Below are 20,144 nucleotides of genomic sequence, written 5' to 3'. Positions count from 1 at the left end.
AATAGGAATATTTTCATACATTGGCGTCGATATTAGAAATCAGGATATCGATAACTTGAGAAAATTGAATCCTACTGAAAAGGATGGACCAATTAGAGCACAGTTGACTTCAATGTTTACTAGGAACGACGTTTTGAGGAAGAAATACAAGTTGTCAAGAGAAGAAAGGTTTAACCACATCAAAATAAGGGAAGACCTTGACATGGAAACGCGCATCATCAGAAAGGAATTATTCCCATTTCTTATGGAATACAAGAAACGAGGTGAACAGGTCCTAATGAAAAAAGATAAATTAATGATTGACGGTGAGCTCTACAACCTGGATAGCTTAAAAGAAGCATATAATAAGGAAAAAGAAAAAAAAAGGCCAAGGAGTGAGGGAAGCTCTCCCACAACAGGAGGCGACGGTGACGCAAGCACCCAAAACACAAATACGGAACGACTCGTGAAGAAAAATAACTTGAATACAATGGAAACATATATAAAGAGAATTGGAAGAGAGCAGGGTGGTGTGGAAGAGCCTTCACAACCACAGTAGCAACCACGGCGTGGAGTTAGAATAGCAAGAACGGAAAATGAAAGGAAACCAACTGATAAAGACTACGGAAAGGATGGAAGATCGGCGAAGAGAAAAAAATCAAGATAATATCATTATACTCACATATAATTGTAGATCTCTTAGGGAGAACTGGAGAGTGGAACAGCTGGTGGAAGAGGTCAAAAATGTAGAATGGGATATAATAGGACTTGCGGAAGTAAGGAGAGACGGAGAACAATGTTTGAGCCTGGATGATGATAATATTGTTCTGTACGTGAATGGCAATGGTCCAACAGGAAGAACAGGTTTTCTAATAAACAATGCGACAAAAAAGAAAATCATAAGCTTCAAGCAACATACTCACAGAATATCGACAATAATTTGGAAACTCAAAGAAGGAATGGGTAGAATTAAAATAATACAAGTCTATGCACCAACATCAAATTCAACTGATGAGGAAATTGAAGAACTATATGAAGAACTGAATGATGCCTTAGGAAAGGATATATGTAGGTACATAATAATAATGGGAGATATGAATGCAAAAATTGGCAAGAACAACGGTGAAAAATGTGTTGGAAACTACGGATTTGGTGAAAGAAATGAAAGAGGAGATAGGCTTGTTGAATTTTTTGAAGGGAAAAATATGTATTTGATGAACTCCTTCTTCCAGAAAAATGAAACAAGAAAGTGGACTTGGATGAGTCCGGATGGAGAAACAAAAAATGAGATTGACTTCTTCATAACAGACAAAAAACTCATTGTACAAGATGTGGACGTAGAGAATGATGTTAACATAGGAAGTGACCATAGACCAATTAAGATGATTATAAAAATAGAAGAGAGAAGAAGATTCAACAAAAAAGTCCGCACGAGACTGAGTTCAGAAGCACTAAAAATGAAATCATTTGAAGAGAAATTGGAAGAAAACCTAGCTCATGGAATGAATACTGAATGCTCCGATATGGAAGACATATCAAGTAAACTATCTGCTATTATTAAAAGTACAAGTGATACCTTGAACGACAGAGAAGGAAACAGAAGACGTTCAACTCCAAGAGAGATAATCAGACTTTTGGCAAAAAGGAGAAGACTGAAAACGTCTGATAGGGATAGAATTGAATTCACTGAAATTTCTAAATTAATAAGGCGAAAATGGAAAGAATGGACAGCGCTCAAGAAAACTGAAGAATTAGAAGACACAATTAAATCAAGAGGAAGTATTAAACAAACATTGAGAAGACAACAGCTAGGCACCAATATAATGATCTCGATGAAAAATGAGACTGGCGAGGAAGAGAGAGAAGTGGAAGGTATTCTCAGGACAATCTGTAACTTCTATGAAAAATTATATAGTATACAGGGGCCTGAAACAGACACATCAGCAGAGTGCAGTGGAAGGAGAGAGGAACAGCTGGATGCAGGTCAAGTAGAAAATAGCCTTCCAATCCTGGAAAGTGAAGTGGAGAGAGTAATAAGCAAATTAAAAGAAGGAAAAGCGGGAGGACCGGACAGAGTTACAAATGAAGAAATAAAAGCGGGAGGAAGAGCTGTAACCAGTATACTAGTCAAGTTGTTTAATATATGTCTAAAAAATAGAAAAGTTCCTGATTTATGGTTGAAGGCTAACCTAATACTACTGTATAAAAAGGGAGACAGAAAAGAAGTAAAGAACTATCGCCCAATAAGTCTCCTCTGTACAATTTACAAAGTCTTCATTGCAATAATAACATACAGAATAGGAAGAAATTTAGATGCCGCAACACAGAACGATCAGACCGGATTCAAGAAAAATTTCTCTACACTAGACAATATCTTAGTACTGCTGGAATTGATACGAAAGGCGAGAGAATACAATTTCCAAATGGTCCTACTATTCATCGACTTTGAAAAAGCATTCGATAGTGTAACAACCAACGCTATTATGAATACGTTAGCTGGACTTGGTGTTGAAGATGAATATTTACAAATTTTTAAATATATATATGAGAATATGAAATTAGAATGTTCAGTAAGAGGAGAGAGTAAAGAGATACGTGTGAAAAGAGGATTAAGACAAGGTGATGTTCCATCTGCAAAAATATTTAATGCCGTTTTAGAAACAACCTTCAAAAATTTAGACTGGCAAGATAGAGGCATAGATATCAATGGGGAGAGGTTGAACTGCTTGAAATTTGCCGATGATATTGTTCTTATAGGAAGAAGTGCAAGTGAAGTTAAGGATATGTTAAATGAGATGATGGAAGAAACAAAACAAATAGGCCTTAAAGTAAATTTTGAAAAATCAAAGGTTATGAGTTTCAATTGTCACGTAAAACTTTCGCCCGTACACCGACTTTACAGGCAACCATGCATTTTTTGGAGGCCGAGTTTTTAGAAAAGCGTAGTTTACACAGCTTTTCCTGTAAAAAGGTTGAATCCTCAAGTTTACTGTCATAACAGTTCTATGGACGTACAGAAAAAATTATTGTTTTTAATTCAGTTACTATAGTAATTCCTATGTTTTATATTGATCTTATAATTATCTATAATATTGTAATTGTACTTGACGTTGTCAAACAAATTGTATTCTTGTAACGACATTAGGACAATGGATGATTTTGATTCCGTTAGACTTACGAAATAACTGTAACAGGACGGTAACGGTCTTCGGCTTCCTCTCTATTGTTATTATTCCGTAATCCATTTCATTTGTGTTGAGCTCTTGAGATGTGTATATATCATGCAAATAGCTATGGAGTGCACAGCTTCATTCTTTTCACTTATATTTTGTAATGATTGGGATGTGACCTAGCTTTTCTAGTTTTATTTTGTTAAGTTGTCTATGAAAAGCTCTTTTTCTTCTGATTTGTCTATCATTGTTCTAACTCACTGACAACGGACAAATTGTTTGATGCCCGTAGTGCCATATTGTAATTTCGCCATTAATTTTCTCTTAAAATTCTGTATCGAAATATGTATCAAATGACCACGTTCGCATTTGAAAAAATCAAGCTAAGTTAAGATTCGAAATTAACCCTTCTACTACCAAGCGGGGTAATTGCATTACCCCAACCGACATTTTTTTTTTTTTTAGATAATGTTGATGTATTTCATTGTAACGTTGAGTACTTGTTAAAAACACATCACTTTAGTTATTTTATCTCTTAGAATCATGTCATTCCTCTTTTTTGGAATTATTAGCAGATATATCCTGGGGGTAACTCTATTACCCCACTTGGTATTCCATGTCATGCAATTTTCTGGTATATCTCATCCATTATAAGAATACATAAGATATCAATTCAATGTTCAATTTCCATTTTATTGCCAAACCTGATTCATAATGATCACTTAAAATCTAAATTGGAAAAAATTGCTTCATCGCTATAACCATAATTTAATTATTTGACAACATTTCCTCTACAACAATATAATAGAATGCTCAATTTTGTTGGCCTGTCAGTTTTTAATTGAAAACCTATTTATCAACAGAAGAAACTTATTTTCAATCATTCTAATGGATTTTGTAATGCATTTGATTGATGAATTGATGGAAAAAATATAGAATAATTATATAAAACAGAAATCTTGTTGGGGTAACCCACTTACCCCACTTGGTATTTTGTGTATGTGAAAAACATTGGTAGTAGAAGGGTTAAGTTAGATTCATATGATGGATCTAAGATGGTGGACAAGAGTTGCGAAGCGAAAGAAACTTAATATTTGAATAGGAAATAGGAAATAGAAATTTGAATAGGATGCTCATGAAACCTACTATCAAACTATCATTGTGAAAGAAATATTCAGCTGTCTACATAATCGTCACCAACTCTGTATAATTACAAGTGGCGGATTTCTAAGATCATTATAACAGTTCATGAGCGAGTTCTCCAATCCAAAGGGTCAATAATACTATATTGTATTACATTAAAGAATATATTTCATGATTAATTATAGGATATGATATTTTATTTGATACGATACAAAATTTGAAAGAAGATAAATATCTCCTGGAAAGTCAATCTCATAAAACTTCTCAACAGTAATTGCTGGAAGATTGTGAACCAGTGATTTTATTTCCAGAGAAAAATGTGATGAACAATTCAACAATTTCCAACCACAAAACATTGGATGAGTTCTAGCTCTGAAGAAAACAATAACGTTTTTAATGCAAGAGATACGAAGCACAAACGTGTTGATTGAGTAGTTATTCAGCTGTTGACTACGACAAGTTTTCAATTGTCTTGGAATAGAATTAATCAATTTGAATGCCAGAAAATGTTGACAGATGCTATACGACCTGCAATTCAAACTCAGTTATAAGCTTCACGAATGTCATTAAATGCTTCTGAAAAATGATAGTTGGTAGAGTTTATAAATTGGAAAATTCTATAGGAGTTTTGAATTGAAAATAATTGGATCCTTATTTCAAAAATTAGGCTACATAATTTTGTATCAACTTTTACTATTAGATGTGTGAGCAGTAGACCTTGAGCAGTCATAAAGCATAGCCACTCCCAATACTGTTCATCAGAATCTTGAAAGACGTAGCCGTCCTCTCACAACATTGAAAGCTACAACAGCGTACACATCCAGTTCAGATCAGCGTACTGTAGCTTGTTGGGAGATAGGACGGCTACGTTTTCCGATGATGTATTTCAGCGTAGCGTAGCGTGATAATTTAAAGAAACAGATAAATTCAAAAGTTTCGACTTGAATCTTAGGCTGGCCACTAACAGCACATGCATTATGAACATGTGTGTCCAATGTACATGCATGTTTGTCATGCACACACACGCACACATGTTCATCAAGCATGTTCCATCAAGTTCATCAAGTAGAGGCTTCTCTCTGCTTAGAACAGAATTCTAAAAAATAGTGTAGTTCAATATGTATATGGGTTTCAATCTTAATGTACTCTTGATAAATGGAATATTGTATCCAGGATTGACTAAAGAAAATTGCAGATACAGTTGATAGAATTTGAAAATACAAAATATGTGACTTGATCAAATTCCAGATCAATCTGTGATTTTGAAATTTGACAGTTATTTTCTTTTTTTAATTGCGCGTCGAAGTCTCTACAAGGTTTTTGGAAATTTTGCATTTCAAGGATGATATAAAAGGAAAAAGGAGCCTCCTTCATACGCCAATATTAGAGTGAAAAACAGACCATAGAATTATTCAGCTGACAAGTGATTACACAGATGTGTGGAGAAGCCAGTCTATTGCTGTATTTCCATAAGGTCTATAGTTTCAATCAGGTACTTGTGGATGAGAATACTGCGTGAGGTTTACTGTTCACAGAACTACTAGTGTAATGAAATTTCAGAGATAGCTCTATCAGAGACTGTTTTATCAGAGATAGAAGATGATAGTTTGATATTGTTCTCCTTGAATGAGTTCATCACTCAAAATCCAATATACTTTTGATTTAGAAATTTATGAACTGTGAACTGCGGGTGATAGAGGAGTTTAAGCCAATTACCTTTTCCAGTTTTTAATTCGTCTCAAGCTCATAATACTGAAAGATATCTACGGTAGAACATTGTTGCCATCTTAAAAACAGATTTTCCGATTTCTGCCAGGTGAAATGGTATGATAAAAATTTGAATATTTAAATTTGAGGAATACGCTTGATAAGAATTTTTTAATATTGAAAGCCAGCCAAGAATTTTAAATAATTATACTTTGCATGTACATTTTATTACAAACATTTGGCAATTCATCGAACATATAACCAACAACAACAATACAATAAAGAAGCATCAACAAACAAAACACGAATATCTAGAGAGAATTTTGGTATTTCATAGTACTATACAATGATAATCAATCTACTTATAACTTACTACACAATTCATTTTTTGATATGATGGCCCAACACTTGTCAGATCAACTCTATTCATACACCAAATATCAATCATCTCTGAAAGATCTTCATTTTAGGCCAAGAAACGAATTTGTAAAATGATTAGAGTTAGCAAATTATAGGATGAAACAATCATTCTAAAGTCGTTCAATGATAATACATTACATGAATATATGTCATTAGATTGGTGAAATTCGCTCCCGTTTCCGAGATATAAGCATTTGAGAATATTTGACTTCTCTCATTCTGAGAGAAGAGTGAACATTTTTGTTACAGTGGATAACTCACTCTGTATTGCAGAAAAACGTGTAAAATTATGAGATAACACTTGTTATGACAATACGTTTTTCATTGGTATTTGAATTTCGACTTATAGTGTTTCTGAGAGTGTCTTAATGTCTAGAATTGCTAGAACTGAAACAAAATAATAATGAATACGCTCCAAAGATTACATCCAATTGATATGATTATTAAAACCTACTTTGACATTATGAATTCTCACTTTTCATAGGATTCAAATCAATAGAGATCCAGTCCATAAACACAACTTTTGTTGATTTCATTATTTATTCTTAATGGTCAATCAAGAACAATTTATAACCACGATTTCTCTCTCCAAGTAAGATTTAAAAAATTCGAGTCTCGACAGATTTAGATAACAAATCAACCGTTCATCTCATTACAGATCGAGTTAACTCCAAGAATATACCAACGATTATTCGTGTTTATCATGTTAGTAATACTTGCAGCCGAATTACACGCCTTGCCATCTCCAGATAGTTCTGACTCAACAGTTGAAACTTCAAGTGAAAATTTCGAGAAATCACACAGTAAGTACTTCGAGAGGTCTTGTAAAGATACATTTATTATTTCATACTATGTGTATGTAAGTATAATATGTGTCCAGTATCATAATATATTTTATGGGAGACATGATTGTCTGAACGGATACAACTGAATTATTCAATACAAATGTATATATGCATGTATCTGCATTGCAGCCACTCAAGTATTCTACAATAAATTGAAATTTGAAATTTATTTTAACAAATAATAGAAATTATGATTATTTGATGATAAAATTCAATTGTCTGATTAAACAGTAGTTTACTTTCCACGTTCTCATCTCTTGGTAGATGGAATTTTGGAAATTGCAGGCGAAATCAAACTTTATCATAATATTATGAAGTTGAAGTACTCAACATTATGTGAAATTATAAATACAATATTTTTACAACTCAGACAATGGATAGCCTGCTCTATTTCTCTTATGGAAAGGTATATTGGGTATCAAGACGAGGCAGAACAGTCTAAAGTATATTTCTGTCAAAAGCCTTTAGCGTGATTTTTCTATTTTTTTATTCCATTTATTGAATTCATTTTACAATCACAACATTAGATTCATGATTGGGAGAGAATCATCAGGATAAACCCAAAACTGCTTCCCCTCCCCCTCCCCCCCTAATTTCGATAGAAATAGTCTAAATGGCTTTGTAAATACTTTTCATAATTATCACAAAAATTTATATTCCAAATATACATTACAGTATATTAGAATTTTGTATCTGGGTTAATCAGAAAGTAATAATAATAATAATTCCATTGTTTTGTAGATTCACATCCACTGGGAATCCTGAAAAGTTTGGCAAATGAAGGTCACAGACATAAGAGACAAGGTAAACATCTATTCTCATCGATTCGGAATACAAAGTCACCCAAAAAACAGGAATTTAGGAAAAATCATGTAGGTGGGGAGAGAATGAACCTCCCCAAATGTTACTAAAATACTATTAAAACTTCAAAACTTGCCATTCGAGAAACAATAGCGGCATTCATCATTTTCCGGAAACGGAAGTAGTTAGATCGCTTCATCCTTCACGAATACATAGTCTACATTTTTTAAATCGGTGCTAGAGATTCCTCATTGATCGCTGTCAGTCAAACAGGTGCGACCTGTAAGCTCTGACACCATACCTGAAGCAGCCAGGTCACTTAGTATTATTTAATATCAATTGATCGCTGCGACATGTCAACTAGGATATTGTGGTTCTCATCCCTGACTCTCTATTCTGATCCAACCAAAGTTTTCAGTCGACTTGTAAACACTTTGAAGTAATGCCACAAATTATAATATTGCAGGCGGACAACCCTGAATAACATGAGAGCCAGAAAACGTTACCGTTCGATAACACTGTTTCCAAATAATAATAATACTCTCTCAACTTCCATTGACTGCCATGAATTGTGCAATGTTGACTAGATTTAACTTGTGATTTTGGATGATTTGATACAGAGAGCTCGTATTGATTTCTTAGTGCGCCTCTAAAGGGCCAACTGAACATACCTACCAAATTTGAACGTTTTTGGTCCGGTAGATTTTTAGTTCTGCGAGAGAGTGAGTGAGTGAGTCAGTCAGTTAGTGAGTGAGTGCCATCTCGCTTTTATATATATAGATTATCATTTTACGTCTGTAAGTAATATATCTTGTAACTAATAATATTATTATTGCTCTGTTTCTTTTGTTTTGGTAATATGTTATGGTTTAGTGCTTATTAGTCTATTGGTTGAAATTGTTTTGTTCTTCAATTGTGTTTTATTATTGTCATATCTATAATTGTTCAAGTATATGGGATTGTAGAGAACTCGTTCTTCGCACACAGGCTTTGCCCATGTGAGGAACCTTCTTTAATTTTTGTATATGTATATTGTATATTGTTTTTACATTCTATGAATAATAATAATAATAGCTATTTATGTATTAAGAGTGTAATGCGCGACTTTATCGCTCGCGCAAAACAGTTATCACGCGACGCGAAGTGGAGCGTGACAATTTTGCAAGAGCAATAAAGAAGCATTACGCGCGAATTACATACAAAATTTTTTCTACAACTGCCCAAACCTGTTAAATTACTCATATCGACGGAGTTACAATTACCGACTTTTTAGGTTAAAATCTGACTTTTTGGAAGCGTAAAGAAACTCTTCTGCGCATGGGCGGATGGTTAGCGAGCGAAAAAGTAGATTCTCCTCAGAAATAAGCTGTTTTACGAGGAGAATTGAATGTGTAAATTCTTTCTTCACGCACAGTTGTAGAAAATAGTTATTTGTGCAACTAGTGCGCAAAGTAACAGTTTGCTGCACCGAAAGAAACGTTTACGCACGAGCCGTAGGCGAGGGCGGAATGGTTTGTTGAGTGCAGCAGAGGAACTTTGCGCACGTATTTCACATTAAATTTTTCCTACAGTTACCATTGAATATGAGAAGTGGGTAATTATGGGTAAAATTGCCTGAAATCCATCAAATGTTTTTCTGTGTAATTTTATTATTGATAAAAACCTTAATCCTAAAATCCTAAAGTCCTCGTTGTCCTTGGTTATAATATCTACTTAATAATGTGCTCGTTGTGCTTCGTTGCACCTCTGTTCACTATAGCAGCCCAGTCACTGTTACCAACTTCATTTTGATTTTGCTGCACTGTTGCTCCATATAACCTACTAAGTATTTTGCGGTGCCATGTTGCAAATCTGGAGTGCAGGAAAAATTTTTCCCGCACTAGAGCGGAAAAGTGATTCTTTGCGTTCTGTAATCAGTGCAGCAATGGCCACTTCTCAAGGTAACTGTAGGAAAAGATCATTTCAATTCCAATTATATGAAATGAACAAAAGTTATTATTGTGAAGCCTACAGCGAGTGAAGGCTGTACGTGATTGTATGAATAAATGAATGGTATTCGGTACGACTGTCAAATTTTTTATCAGTTATTATTCTAATTGCAGAATGCCAAAGCGATCGGGAGTGCCAAAGTGATCAGGAATGGTGCTGGGGTAATATTTGCGAAGATCCGTGTTACAGACTTGATTGCCAAAACGAAGAATCACCCACTGGCCGTTGTGTGGTCATTAACCATCAACCAAGATGTCTGGTGAGTGAAAGGCTTCACTAGTTTTCACAAATTGGAAAAACTAGTTGATTGGGAAAACTTTCACTTATGAAAACTTTGAGAACAGATTATTCATTATTATATAATATCATTATTAGTATACACGGTGTCCCACCAAGGTTGAAACAGCCGTTGAACATAGATTCAACTCGACATTTCTGACAAAAAATGAAAAATTAGATATAAAGATTTTTTTATATTTTCAGAATATGCCTACTTCTGGACATTAAATACTCAATAACTCGAAAACTACTGGTCGAATTTTGATTTCAAGGATATTTTTGGAAAGAGAAAAACATTTCAAACGAGAATTATGTAATTTTATTTGTTATAAGCTATTTTTCAGTTTTTTATTAGGGCTTAAACTTGAAAAATGCTATTCTTCAAATTCAAAGTGAAATTTCAAACCGTTTTTACTTTCCTTGCCCTATTACCATATGTAAGGAAAGTATTGCTTTCCAAAAAAAATTAAGGTACCCTAATTTCAAGTTTTCTATACGTTTTAAGGTCCCCTGAGTCCAAAAACATGATTTTTGGGTGTTGGTCTGTGTGTGTGTGTGTGTGTGTGTGTGTGTGTGTGTGTGTTGTGTGTGTGTGTGTGTGTATGTGTGTATGTCTGTGAACACGATAACTCCATTCCCAATCAACCGATTGACTTGAAATTTCAAACTTAAGGTCCTTATACCATGAGGATCCGACACTAAGAAATTCAATGAAATTGAATTCAAAATGGCGGAAAAAATGGCGGATAATTACTGAAAAACCATGTTTTTCACGATTTTCTCAAAAACGGCTTCAACGATTTTCTTCAAATTCATATTATGGATAGCTATTTATTAGCCCTATCAACTGGCATGAGTCTCATTTCTGGGGAAATTGCAGGAGCTCCTTAATATTCTTGAGAAAAATGGCGGATAATCACTAAAAAACCATGTTATTCACTATTTCTCGAAAACGGCTCCAACGATTTTCTTCAAATTTATACCATGGATAGCTATTTATAAGCTCTATCAACTGACATGAAACTCATTCCTGGGAAAATTGCAGGAGCTCCGTAATATTCTTGAGAAAAATGGCGGATAATTACTAAAAAACCATGTTTTTCACGATTTTCTCAAAAATGACTTGACCGATTTTTTTCAAATTCATACCCTGTATAGTTATTTATCAGCTTCATCAACTGGCATAAGTCTCCTTTCTTGGAAACTAATGGGGGGGCCACCCCATCCTTGAAAAATGGACTTTGTAACCTCGTTCTCGTGCATGAGGTAGGTAAAGCAGTTCATAAAAAGAACACATAGTCGAGATATTTCATCTGTAGAACAGCTGTTTTGACGACTTTTGAAAAAAATCATCGAATTTCACAATTTACACAAAGGAAAACGTACTCTGAAAACAATAATTATATACACATATATAGAAGTCTGATCGTAGTTTCAAATATGTTGCCGCCAATCGTCATTATGTTATTCCCCTAAATTATTCTCGATTGAGAATGGGGCTTACAGTTCAATGAGCAAGGAAAGTTGTGTGAGTGTACCACACCAGATTTTTTCTCCGGGTGATTATAGTGGTTTCAATATTTCAAAAACTTCTCCATTTCATAAGCTTCCGAATGAGTATGAATTCAAAAAAGTAAGTTCCATGATGAAGTGTTCAAAACTGCTAATATCTGAAATGAATACCTCCAACGTGAGGGAATTCACAAACAGCAAGCATCAAGTGGTGATCCTAAGGCTAAAATCACCTGATTTCTCTCTGACAATATTCACAAGTTTTAATCAATATTTTAACATTCTACAATGATATGACTTTTTACTTTCCTTGCCCTATTACCATAGGTAAGGAAAGTATTGCTTTCCGAAAAAAATTAAGGTACCCCAATTTCTATATTTCTATACGTTTCAAGGTCCCCTGAGTCCAAAAAAGTGGTTTTTGGGTATTGGTCTGTATGTGTGTGTGTGTGTGTGTGTGTGTGTGTGTGTGTGTGTGTGTGTTGTGTGTGTGTGTGTGGTGTGTGTGTGTGTGTGTATGAGTGTATGTGCGTCTGTGTACACGATATCTCATCTCCCAATAAACGGAATGACTTGAAATTTGGAACGTAAGGTCCTTACAATATAAGGATCCGACACGAACAATTTCGATTAAATGCGATTCAAGATGGCGGCTAAAATGGCGAAAATGTTGTCAAAAACTGGGTTTTTCGCGATTTTCTCGAAAACAGCTCCAACGATTTTGATTAAAGTTATACCTGAAATAGTCATCAATAAGCTCTATCAACTGCCACAAGTCCGATATCTGTAAAAATTTCAGGAGCACTGCACCATCTATGCAAAGTTTGATTTTAGATTTTCAATTATCAGGCTTCAGATACAATTTAAACAAAGAATTCTAAGTGGAAAAGATTGAGCCTTAAAATTTCTACAATTAATGTCCAGTAACATTTTCACCTAAAATTGAAAATAAGTTTGAAATTCGAGAAAATGTGATTATCCAATTGCAAACTGTTGTTAACTGTTGATTCTATTGAATCATTCACTATGAAGAGATGGCAGACTTCGTGTGTCTGCAGCGTTATTGTCCTGTCACCAGCTGGCTTAAATCTTTGAATAGTAGACTTTAGATGCGCGGGAACACTAGCGTCAGGTGATCTATTTTCATAACGGCAAGGAAAGTTGTGTGAGTGCGCCACACCAGATTTTTTCAATAACTTGCATTATTTCCTGTATCATAAATCCTGAATAAGATAACAATAAGTGTATGTTTCAGCCTATTTTCAGTACAGTTTTCAGTGTGCTTTCCAGTTAATTGGCATTATATTTATCAACTTTGGCAAGTGAAGAAGTGTTCGCGTTCATTATCATGAAATTAACCTTGATTGAGTACTCGAACATGTTATTGGTGTATGGAGATGAACATGTTATTGGATGCAATTCAAGAGAGGCAGAGAGAGTATACATGAGACATTTCCTGATCGAAAACACCCATCTCATAAAACGTTTTCAAGATTGACAGATGTCAAGATGGTAAGGGTCTAGGATCAGTTTCAAGGTACGAGAGGCCCGTCTTAATTTCTGATGCTTTTTAGAATCTTATTCTAAAGTATTTCGAGCAGAATCCTCGATCCAGCATCCGGCGGACCGCTGGGATATTGGATGTTCCAAGAATGATAGTTCAAAGAATATTGAAGAACAATAACTTTCGACCATTTCATGATACCCCATGTAGTTGGGGAATGAAATGTACTACTTGTAACTACTACTTTCATGTAGTTAAAGAGTTGAATGAACTTGATACTGTTTCAAGGATGCAGCTTTGCCGTTGGATATTAGCACAAGATTGTATTTCAAACATTTTATGGACAGATCACACAGGGCCGCCCAAAGGGCAGGGCGACCGGGGCGGTCGCCCCAGGCGCTTTGACTGGGGGGGGGCGCCGCGGTCGTATAATGATTACCGCTCCGACATTATCGGTTCAAGTACCTTTATTTCATCTTTACGTTTAAAGTCTTGAACCATTCTCTTATCAATCCATCTCTATGTATAACTCATTACTTATATGTGTAGTGTGAATTGTGGCATAAACAATAAAAACTTGACGTTCACTGACTAAACTTTGGTAAATACAGTCACTTTAAGCATAGCATAGGCGTAGACTATATTTTTCCAGTCATTGAGTGATCATTTTCGCACCCACTACTGCTCCTGCAATGCAAGTCGTCATTGGTCGCTCTATTGTTCCAAGCTGGATGATAAAACTTCTCATTTTATACTCTTTTCTAACCTTGTATTCTGCAGGCTAAAACCTATTTAATTTTAAATTTTCGTTGATATTCCTAAATTGAAAAATTTTCAATTAAAAATAAATTGAAACTTTTTCAATTTAAAATTAATTAAAAATTTTCAATTCAAAATAAATTGAAAATTCTCCAATTCAGTTATATCAACGGAAATTTAAAATTAAACAGGTTTTAGCCTGCAGAATACAAGGTTAGAAAAGAGTATAAGATAAGACAAGCTGGGCCGGATGGTTCGAATATGGAGCTGTTCAAGCATGGGGGGACTTTTTTTCAAACTTCTTTCTTCATTTGATAAATATGTGCTGGAGACAATTGAGGATCCCAGAAGTTTGGAAAGTGGCTACAGTCAAATCTCTTTTCAAGAATGGAGATATAGTCCAGCCACCACATACATTGGTGCTTGCAATTATATATATTATTGGTTCTGATTTTTAATATTATATTTGGATACATGAGAGAAGTCCAGAGTCAAATTCTTCATGCAAAATTACCTTGTGCTAGATACAGAGTGGCCCAAAAACCTCGCATTTTCAGTTCAATTTCCAGTATTCAGCTATTTCTGCCAAATCCAGTAATCGGACAGAAAAATTTGCTCCCGTCTTTGTTTCAGATTATATAATTCTGAATATAATGAGATCATTCGGAACTCACTATCTCCAATAAGTACTGAGTTATAATTTTTCAAAAATGAGTAAAATTAAAAGAAAAAATCAATTTTGATGAATTTTAGTTTTTGATCAATAATATCTTCCGACCGTTACCATTTGGTTAGTTGTATAATTAAAAGTCCCTCTGGGAGTATTTTTGTGCTCTACAATCTAAGATCAGGTAGAGCGCTCTATCTCATCTAGATTTCCAGGTATACCTGACAACAATGCTCCTTATATTGTGAAAAACACCTAATTTTCAGCTTCAACCATCATCACCAACTACTAGAAATTGGCCATTTTTCGTGTATTGGAATAAAGGCTTAAATACTTTGGACAATAAATTTTCTACTTTTGACCGAATTTAATTTATGATGTATGATTTTGGACTGCCTTGACAAGCCGAGAAGAATGAAGTTTAGTACGATGAGATCCTAGCATTGCGTCAAAAGTTTTAAGTGTTGGAATTTTTGATCCTTGAGGTGTCCTAATGTCCACTAGGAAATACTGAAATGAAGTGCATCTAATGGGTGATTCTCATAGAACATAATCTCATGAACTTATGTCATTGTGCAAAAAATCAATGTGAGGACGTTGATGATGATTGATGATGATGATTGAAGCTGAAAATTAGGTGTTTTTCACAATACAAGGAGCATTGTTGTCAGGTGTAGCTGGAAATCTATATGAGATAGAGCGCTCTACCTGATCTTAGATTGTAGAGCACAAAAATACGCCCAGAGGGACTCTGAATTATACAGCTAATCAAATGGTAACAATCGGAAGATATTGTTGATCAAAAATTAAAATTCATCAGAATTGATTTTTTTTCTCTAAATTCATTTATTGTTAATACAATACTACAAATCATATGAATATGATCAGGAAAGAACAACAGGCATAGCCCAAAACTGTTCTGTTCCCAAAATTTGATAATAATAACATGGCCAAGAAAATAGGTTATGTTCTTACTGTGGAAAGGTAAAGTTCAATTTCTGTGAAATTTATTTTTAAAAAATATTTTTTTTTTTATCATTTAAACAAAATTATAACTCAGTACTTATTGGAGATAGAGAGCTCCGAATGATCTCATTTTATTCAGAATTTTATAATCTAAAACAAAGGCGGAAGCAAATTTTTCCGTCCGATTACTGGATTTGGCAGAAATAGCTGAAAATTGGAAAATGAACAGAAAATACGAGGTTTTTGAGCCACTCTGTATCTAGCACAAGAAAATTTTGCATAAAGAAATAGGTTCTGTACTTCTTTCATGTATCCAAATAATATATTAAAAAATCAGAACTACAGTTGCAAGCACACCCACTTTTTTATGTCTATATTCACTGGACTTAGATGTTCCTGTGACAACTATAGAGGGATCAGCTTGCTAAACACTGCTTACAAAATCTATACCGTAGCTTGATTATCAAGGAAAGGATGCAGCCCACAATGGAAGTTCTCCTCCTGGAAGAGCAATGTGGCTTTACTTTTAAATACTACCTTACCACGCTATACTGTTGGGAGGGGGGCGCATATCAAAATCTCGCCCCGGGCGCCTATTAACCTCGGGGCGGCCCTGAGATCACAGATCAATACGTTCACAAGAACTGGTGCTGTAAATTTCCACAATAACTTTTCCACATACATTGACCTTTAATTTTCCCTGCAAGAATAAATGGTGAATTTTTTATGGACTTTCTGGCCAATGAGCTTTACGAACTGATGGAAAACGTGCCTCTCAATTTGAGGCAGAATATGTGGCTCCAGTTGGATGGCTGCCTCCCTCATTATGCTAGAAACGTCCGTGGGTGGCTTGATAGCAATTATGCTGGGCAGTGGATTGGCTGAGGTGGACCCGTAAGTTGGCCACCACTCTCACCTGATCTTACTCCAATAGACTTCTACTTTTGGGGGGTTGTGAAAAGTATAAAGTTTAGAGAGAACCTGTAGAGATCAGGGAGGAACTGATTCTCAGAATTCGATTGACGTTTAAAGTAATCAAGAGACGGCCCAACGGAGTGAGACAGGCAACTCGAAGCTTGATGAACGACAGAAGAAGTTGCACAAAGAGAAATGGAGGCTATTTTGAATTCCTGTAAGCAGTGAGCGTGACATGTAACTTGATTATCATCTGAATGATTGCCATCAGTTTTTTTTTCAATTATGTCATTCATCTACTTTGAATTATTATTCTATGAATAAATTTTGTAGGATCTTGTAAAAGTGAATGTTAAAATTTTTATATGATTTGGGCTATATGATTCAGAAAATAATGCAATAATCAGGTGATTTCACCCTTAGGGAAATAATGCAAGTTATTGAAAAAAGTCATATCATTGTAGAATGTTAAAATATTGATTAAAACTCTTGTGAATATTGTCAGAGAGGAATCAGGTGATTTTACCCTTAGGATAGCCACTTGATGCTTGCTGTTTGTGAATTCCCTCATTTTGAAGGTGTTCATTCCAGATATTAGCAGTTTTGAACACGTTATCATGGAACTTACTTCTCCGAATTTTTGCTCATTCGAAACCACTATAATCACCCGGAGAAAAACCGAGAAAAAACGGTTTGAAATTTCACTTTGAATTTGAAGAATAGCATTTTTTCAAGTTTAAGCCCTAATGAAAAACTAAAAAATATCTTACAACAAATAAAATTACATAATTCTTGTTATATACCCTTGAAATCGAAATTCGACCAGTAGTTTTCGAGTTATTGAGTATTTAATGACCAGAAGTAGGCATAGGTATTCTGAAAATATCAAAAAATCTATAAATCTCGAAAACTATGGTCGATAGAGAAAATGTTTAATAAACAGTTTTTGTCAGAAATGTCGAGTAGAATCTATGATTAACGGCTGTTACAACCTTGGTGGGACACCCTTTATATATAGTGTCTGATAAGTCACTCCTTTTTTTTACAGCTATAATTTCTTCATTCATGAAACAATTTTGTTAGAACTACATTTTGTTAGATAGAGCACTCCTTGAGGTTGTGTTTAACACCAATTTTCATTTGTTTCAGTTTGAAAATGTCCCTTCTCTTGACTGTGGAATAACGAGCTGAGATAGCAGATATTTTTGAGTTCTGGGGATCTGTGGTGCGAGTACAAAGGTGTTGGGGGGCTAAACGAGAGGGGGCCACAATCTTTGTACTCGCACCACAAATCCACAGACCTCATAACGAGCTACTATTTTTGCTCGTTCTTTTACAGTCAAGAGAAAAAGCATTTTCAAACTGAAACAAATAGGGAGTGACTTATCAGACATCATGTATATTTTATCGATATCATAATTTGATCAAATCTAATTTAATCTTGTACTCTTGAATAATGCATTACCTAACAAAATAACATTCTAAGTTAATTCAATAAATTTTCACAAATCAGATGCGATTTGAGAATTAAGCCATTCTATTTTAATAATACAAACCTTTATTAGATAATAAGGCGTGGAATGTAGAATCTAGATTCAAGTATGTAGAATTATATTCAAAGATTAAAATCGGTAAAATTGGATCCAGATTATACCTTGGAGAGAATTTTAAAAATGATTTACTCACGAAAAAAGTCTGAAACTGAAGCGGCCTGACTGGGTTTAGTTTTTCAACGTGACTGAAACATCATTAGCTTTATTAAGTAGGTAGCTTGTCACCTGTATAGCAGTGAAATTAAATTTAATCATTCCATTTTATTCAAGTAGTAATTTAAATAGTATGTTACATGTCTAGTAGTAGAATTATATTTAATCATTCGATTTAATTCAGACTGTAGTTCAATTTATCTGTATATTCTCTGTATCAGTGTGACACTTTCTAATGTATGTTTCAGGAATACTGAAATTTGAACTGAGTATTTTGAATGAAGAGATATGGAAAGCCAGACAAGTCTTATCTCAAGAGTTTTCAACAGTTTCACAAAAATGAGTTTGATGAGAAGTGGTCGAATATTACCTCGATAGTAATTTACTGTTAGAACTATAAAAGCATTAGTTGAATACACTTTTTTGTTAGCATGAAAATTTAATTAAACTATAAAAATATGGGGTTGTATGATATTATTTGTGTAGCGGGTTGCCTAACTAGCCCCTTCTGCACAATTAATTTACAATAATACAAGTGTCCCTCTGGGTTGGATAACTCACTCAATAACTTACTATTGTATTGAAATCTTTGAACCAGCAACATTCAATTATAATATCGGGGCACCGAGCTTCGCTCGTTATTTATTTATTGATAAACAGAACACAATTCTTCAAAATGATTGGGGAAGGACTAACAGGCACAGCCCAAAACTGTTTCTTCCCCGAATTTTGATTTATACACTATGAATAGTCCAAAAAGTAGGTTATGTTCCATACACTTGAATTCAGGTCAAATTTTTAGTCCAAACATTTGAAAACAGAAAAGTTCTAATTTAGATTATTTACAAACCAAATTGAATAACAAAATAACACTCACTAAGCACTTGGAACTGTAAAATGATGATTAACTTTGAAAATTATTATATACTCCAATCTAGAATGATATATATCATGTCATGTCAACAAATCAGATTATATTGATCAAGTCGATTGAAATTTATAGATAATATTTCTTGTGAGATAAGCTGATTGATTACACAGCTGAGCATAATTCTGTCTCTCCCACACAGGCACATGCATCTTGTGTTATCGACAGACAACGAAATTATCATCTGTTTTTCCAAGGATGAATAATTATTATTCATGTCCTTCAGCGAGTCTTCTTCCCAGGGATGAGACCTAGTGCAATCGAATTTTTATATCATAAACCTACTGCTCCAATGTTCTTGAAAATCGTTACAGCCGTGTTCGAGATCCGTTGGACATAAATAACCATATAAATAACCAAATATAAAAATATATAAAGAAATTGATATAATAGTATAGTAGATATCGATATAATAGAGTTGGTAGAAATTATGAATCAGCTGAATATTTATTTCACATGTATGATTTGACAGGAGGTTTCATTGAGGTTCTTATTTTCAAAATGAAAAATTACTACTCTATCGCTTCAACATTTTTATCTCTCATATGAATCCAGATTCATGAGGCATGATTTCGATACAGAGAGTTCATAGAGAAAATAAATAGCGAAGACCAAACATTTATATCTTAACCCGTATTAGTTTGTTGATGTAAAAGTTTCAAATATTATGTTGTATATTAACAAGCTGAAATCGTGTGTCAGTGCATAAAGGTCTGTTTCTGTGATAGCTTCCAAATAGCCTGAGCTGATGTTATGTATGACTGAATGGAAAAACTGTTGTGATTGCATGTAGTGATTTCAGCTGACTAAATGATAAATCACAAAAAAAATTATTTTGTACTTTCAATGTTATT

At 34.3% G+C, this 20,144-nt stretch overlaps 2 protein-coding genes across 3 annotated transcripts in view; one reads left to right on the top strand and one right to left on the bottom strand.

Moving 5' to 3' along the window:
• Positions 1 to 5,866, bottom strand: part of LOC111049538 — a 54,178-nt gene extending 48,312 nt beyond the window's left edge. The window contains exon 1 of the mRNA XM_022335631.2: positions 5,694 to 5,866. The gene's annotated coding sequence lies outside the window, so the exon portion shown is untranslated. The remainder of the gene's footprint in view (positions 1 to 5,693) is intronic.
• On the top strand, positions 5,082 to 18,822 carry LOC111049531. 2 transcript variants are annotated; one of them, XM_022335622.2, is made up of 5 exons: positions 5,082 to 6,116; positions 7,078 to 7,222; positions 8,006 to 8,068; positions 10,168 to 10,313; positions 18,611 to 18,822. In XM_022335622.2, the coding sequence occupies exons 1-5, from the start codon at positions 6,114 to 6,116 to the stop codon at positions 18,617 to 18,619; spliced, it is 366 nt and encodes a 121-aa protein (XP_022191314.2). In that variant the 5' UTR covers positions 5,082 to 6,113; the 3' UTR covers positions 18,620 to 18,822. The 2 variants fall into 2 exon arrangements, with proteins under 2 accessions (XP_022191314.2, XP_039296239.1); XM_039440305.1 differs by lacking the exon at positions 8,006 to 8,068 and having other exon boundaries at positions 5,957 to 6,116.
• Positions 18,823 to 20,144: the final 1,322 nt, after the last annotated feature.

This window comes from Nilaparvata lugens, chromosome 13, assembly GCF_014356525.2.
Source record: "Nilaparvata lugens isolate BPH chromosome 13, ASM1435652v1, whole genome shotgun sequence".
NCBI lineage: Eukaryota > Metazoa > Arthropoda > Insecta > Hemiptera > Delphacidae > Nilaparvata > Nilaparvata lugens.
The sequence above is the reverse complement of the archived record's forward strand: the minus strand, read 5'-3'. Positions and strand labels throughout refer to the sequence as shown.

Coding starts and splice junctions, on each gene's coding strand:
- LOC111049531 (XM_022335622.2), top strand. Junction 7,223..8,005: donor AAATTTCGAGAAATCACACA/GTAAGTACTTCG, acceptor ATTGTTTTGTAG/ATTCACATCCACTGGGAATC. Junction 8,069..10,167: donor TCACAGACATAAGAGACAAG/GTAAACATCTAT, acceptor TTCTAATTGCAG/AATGCCAAAGCGATCGGGAG.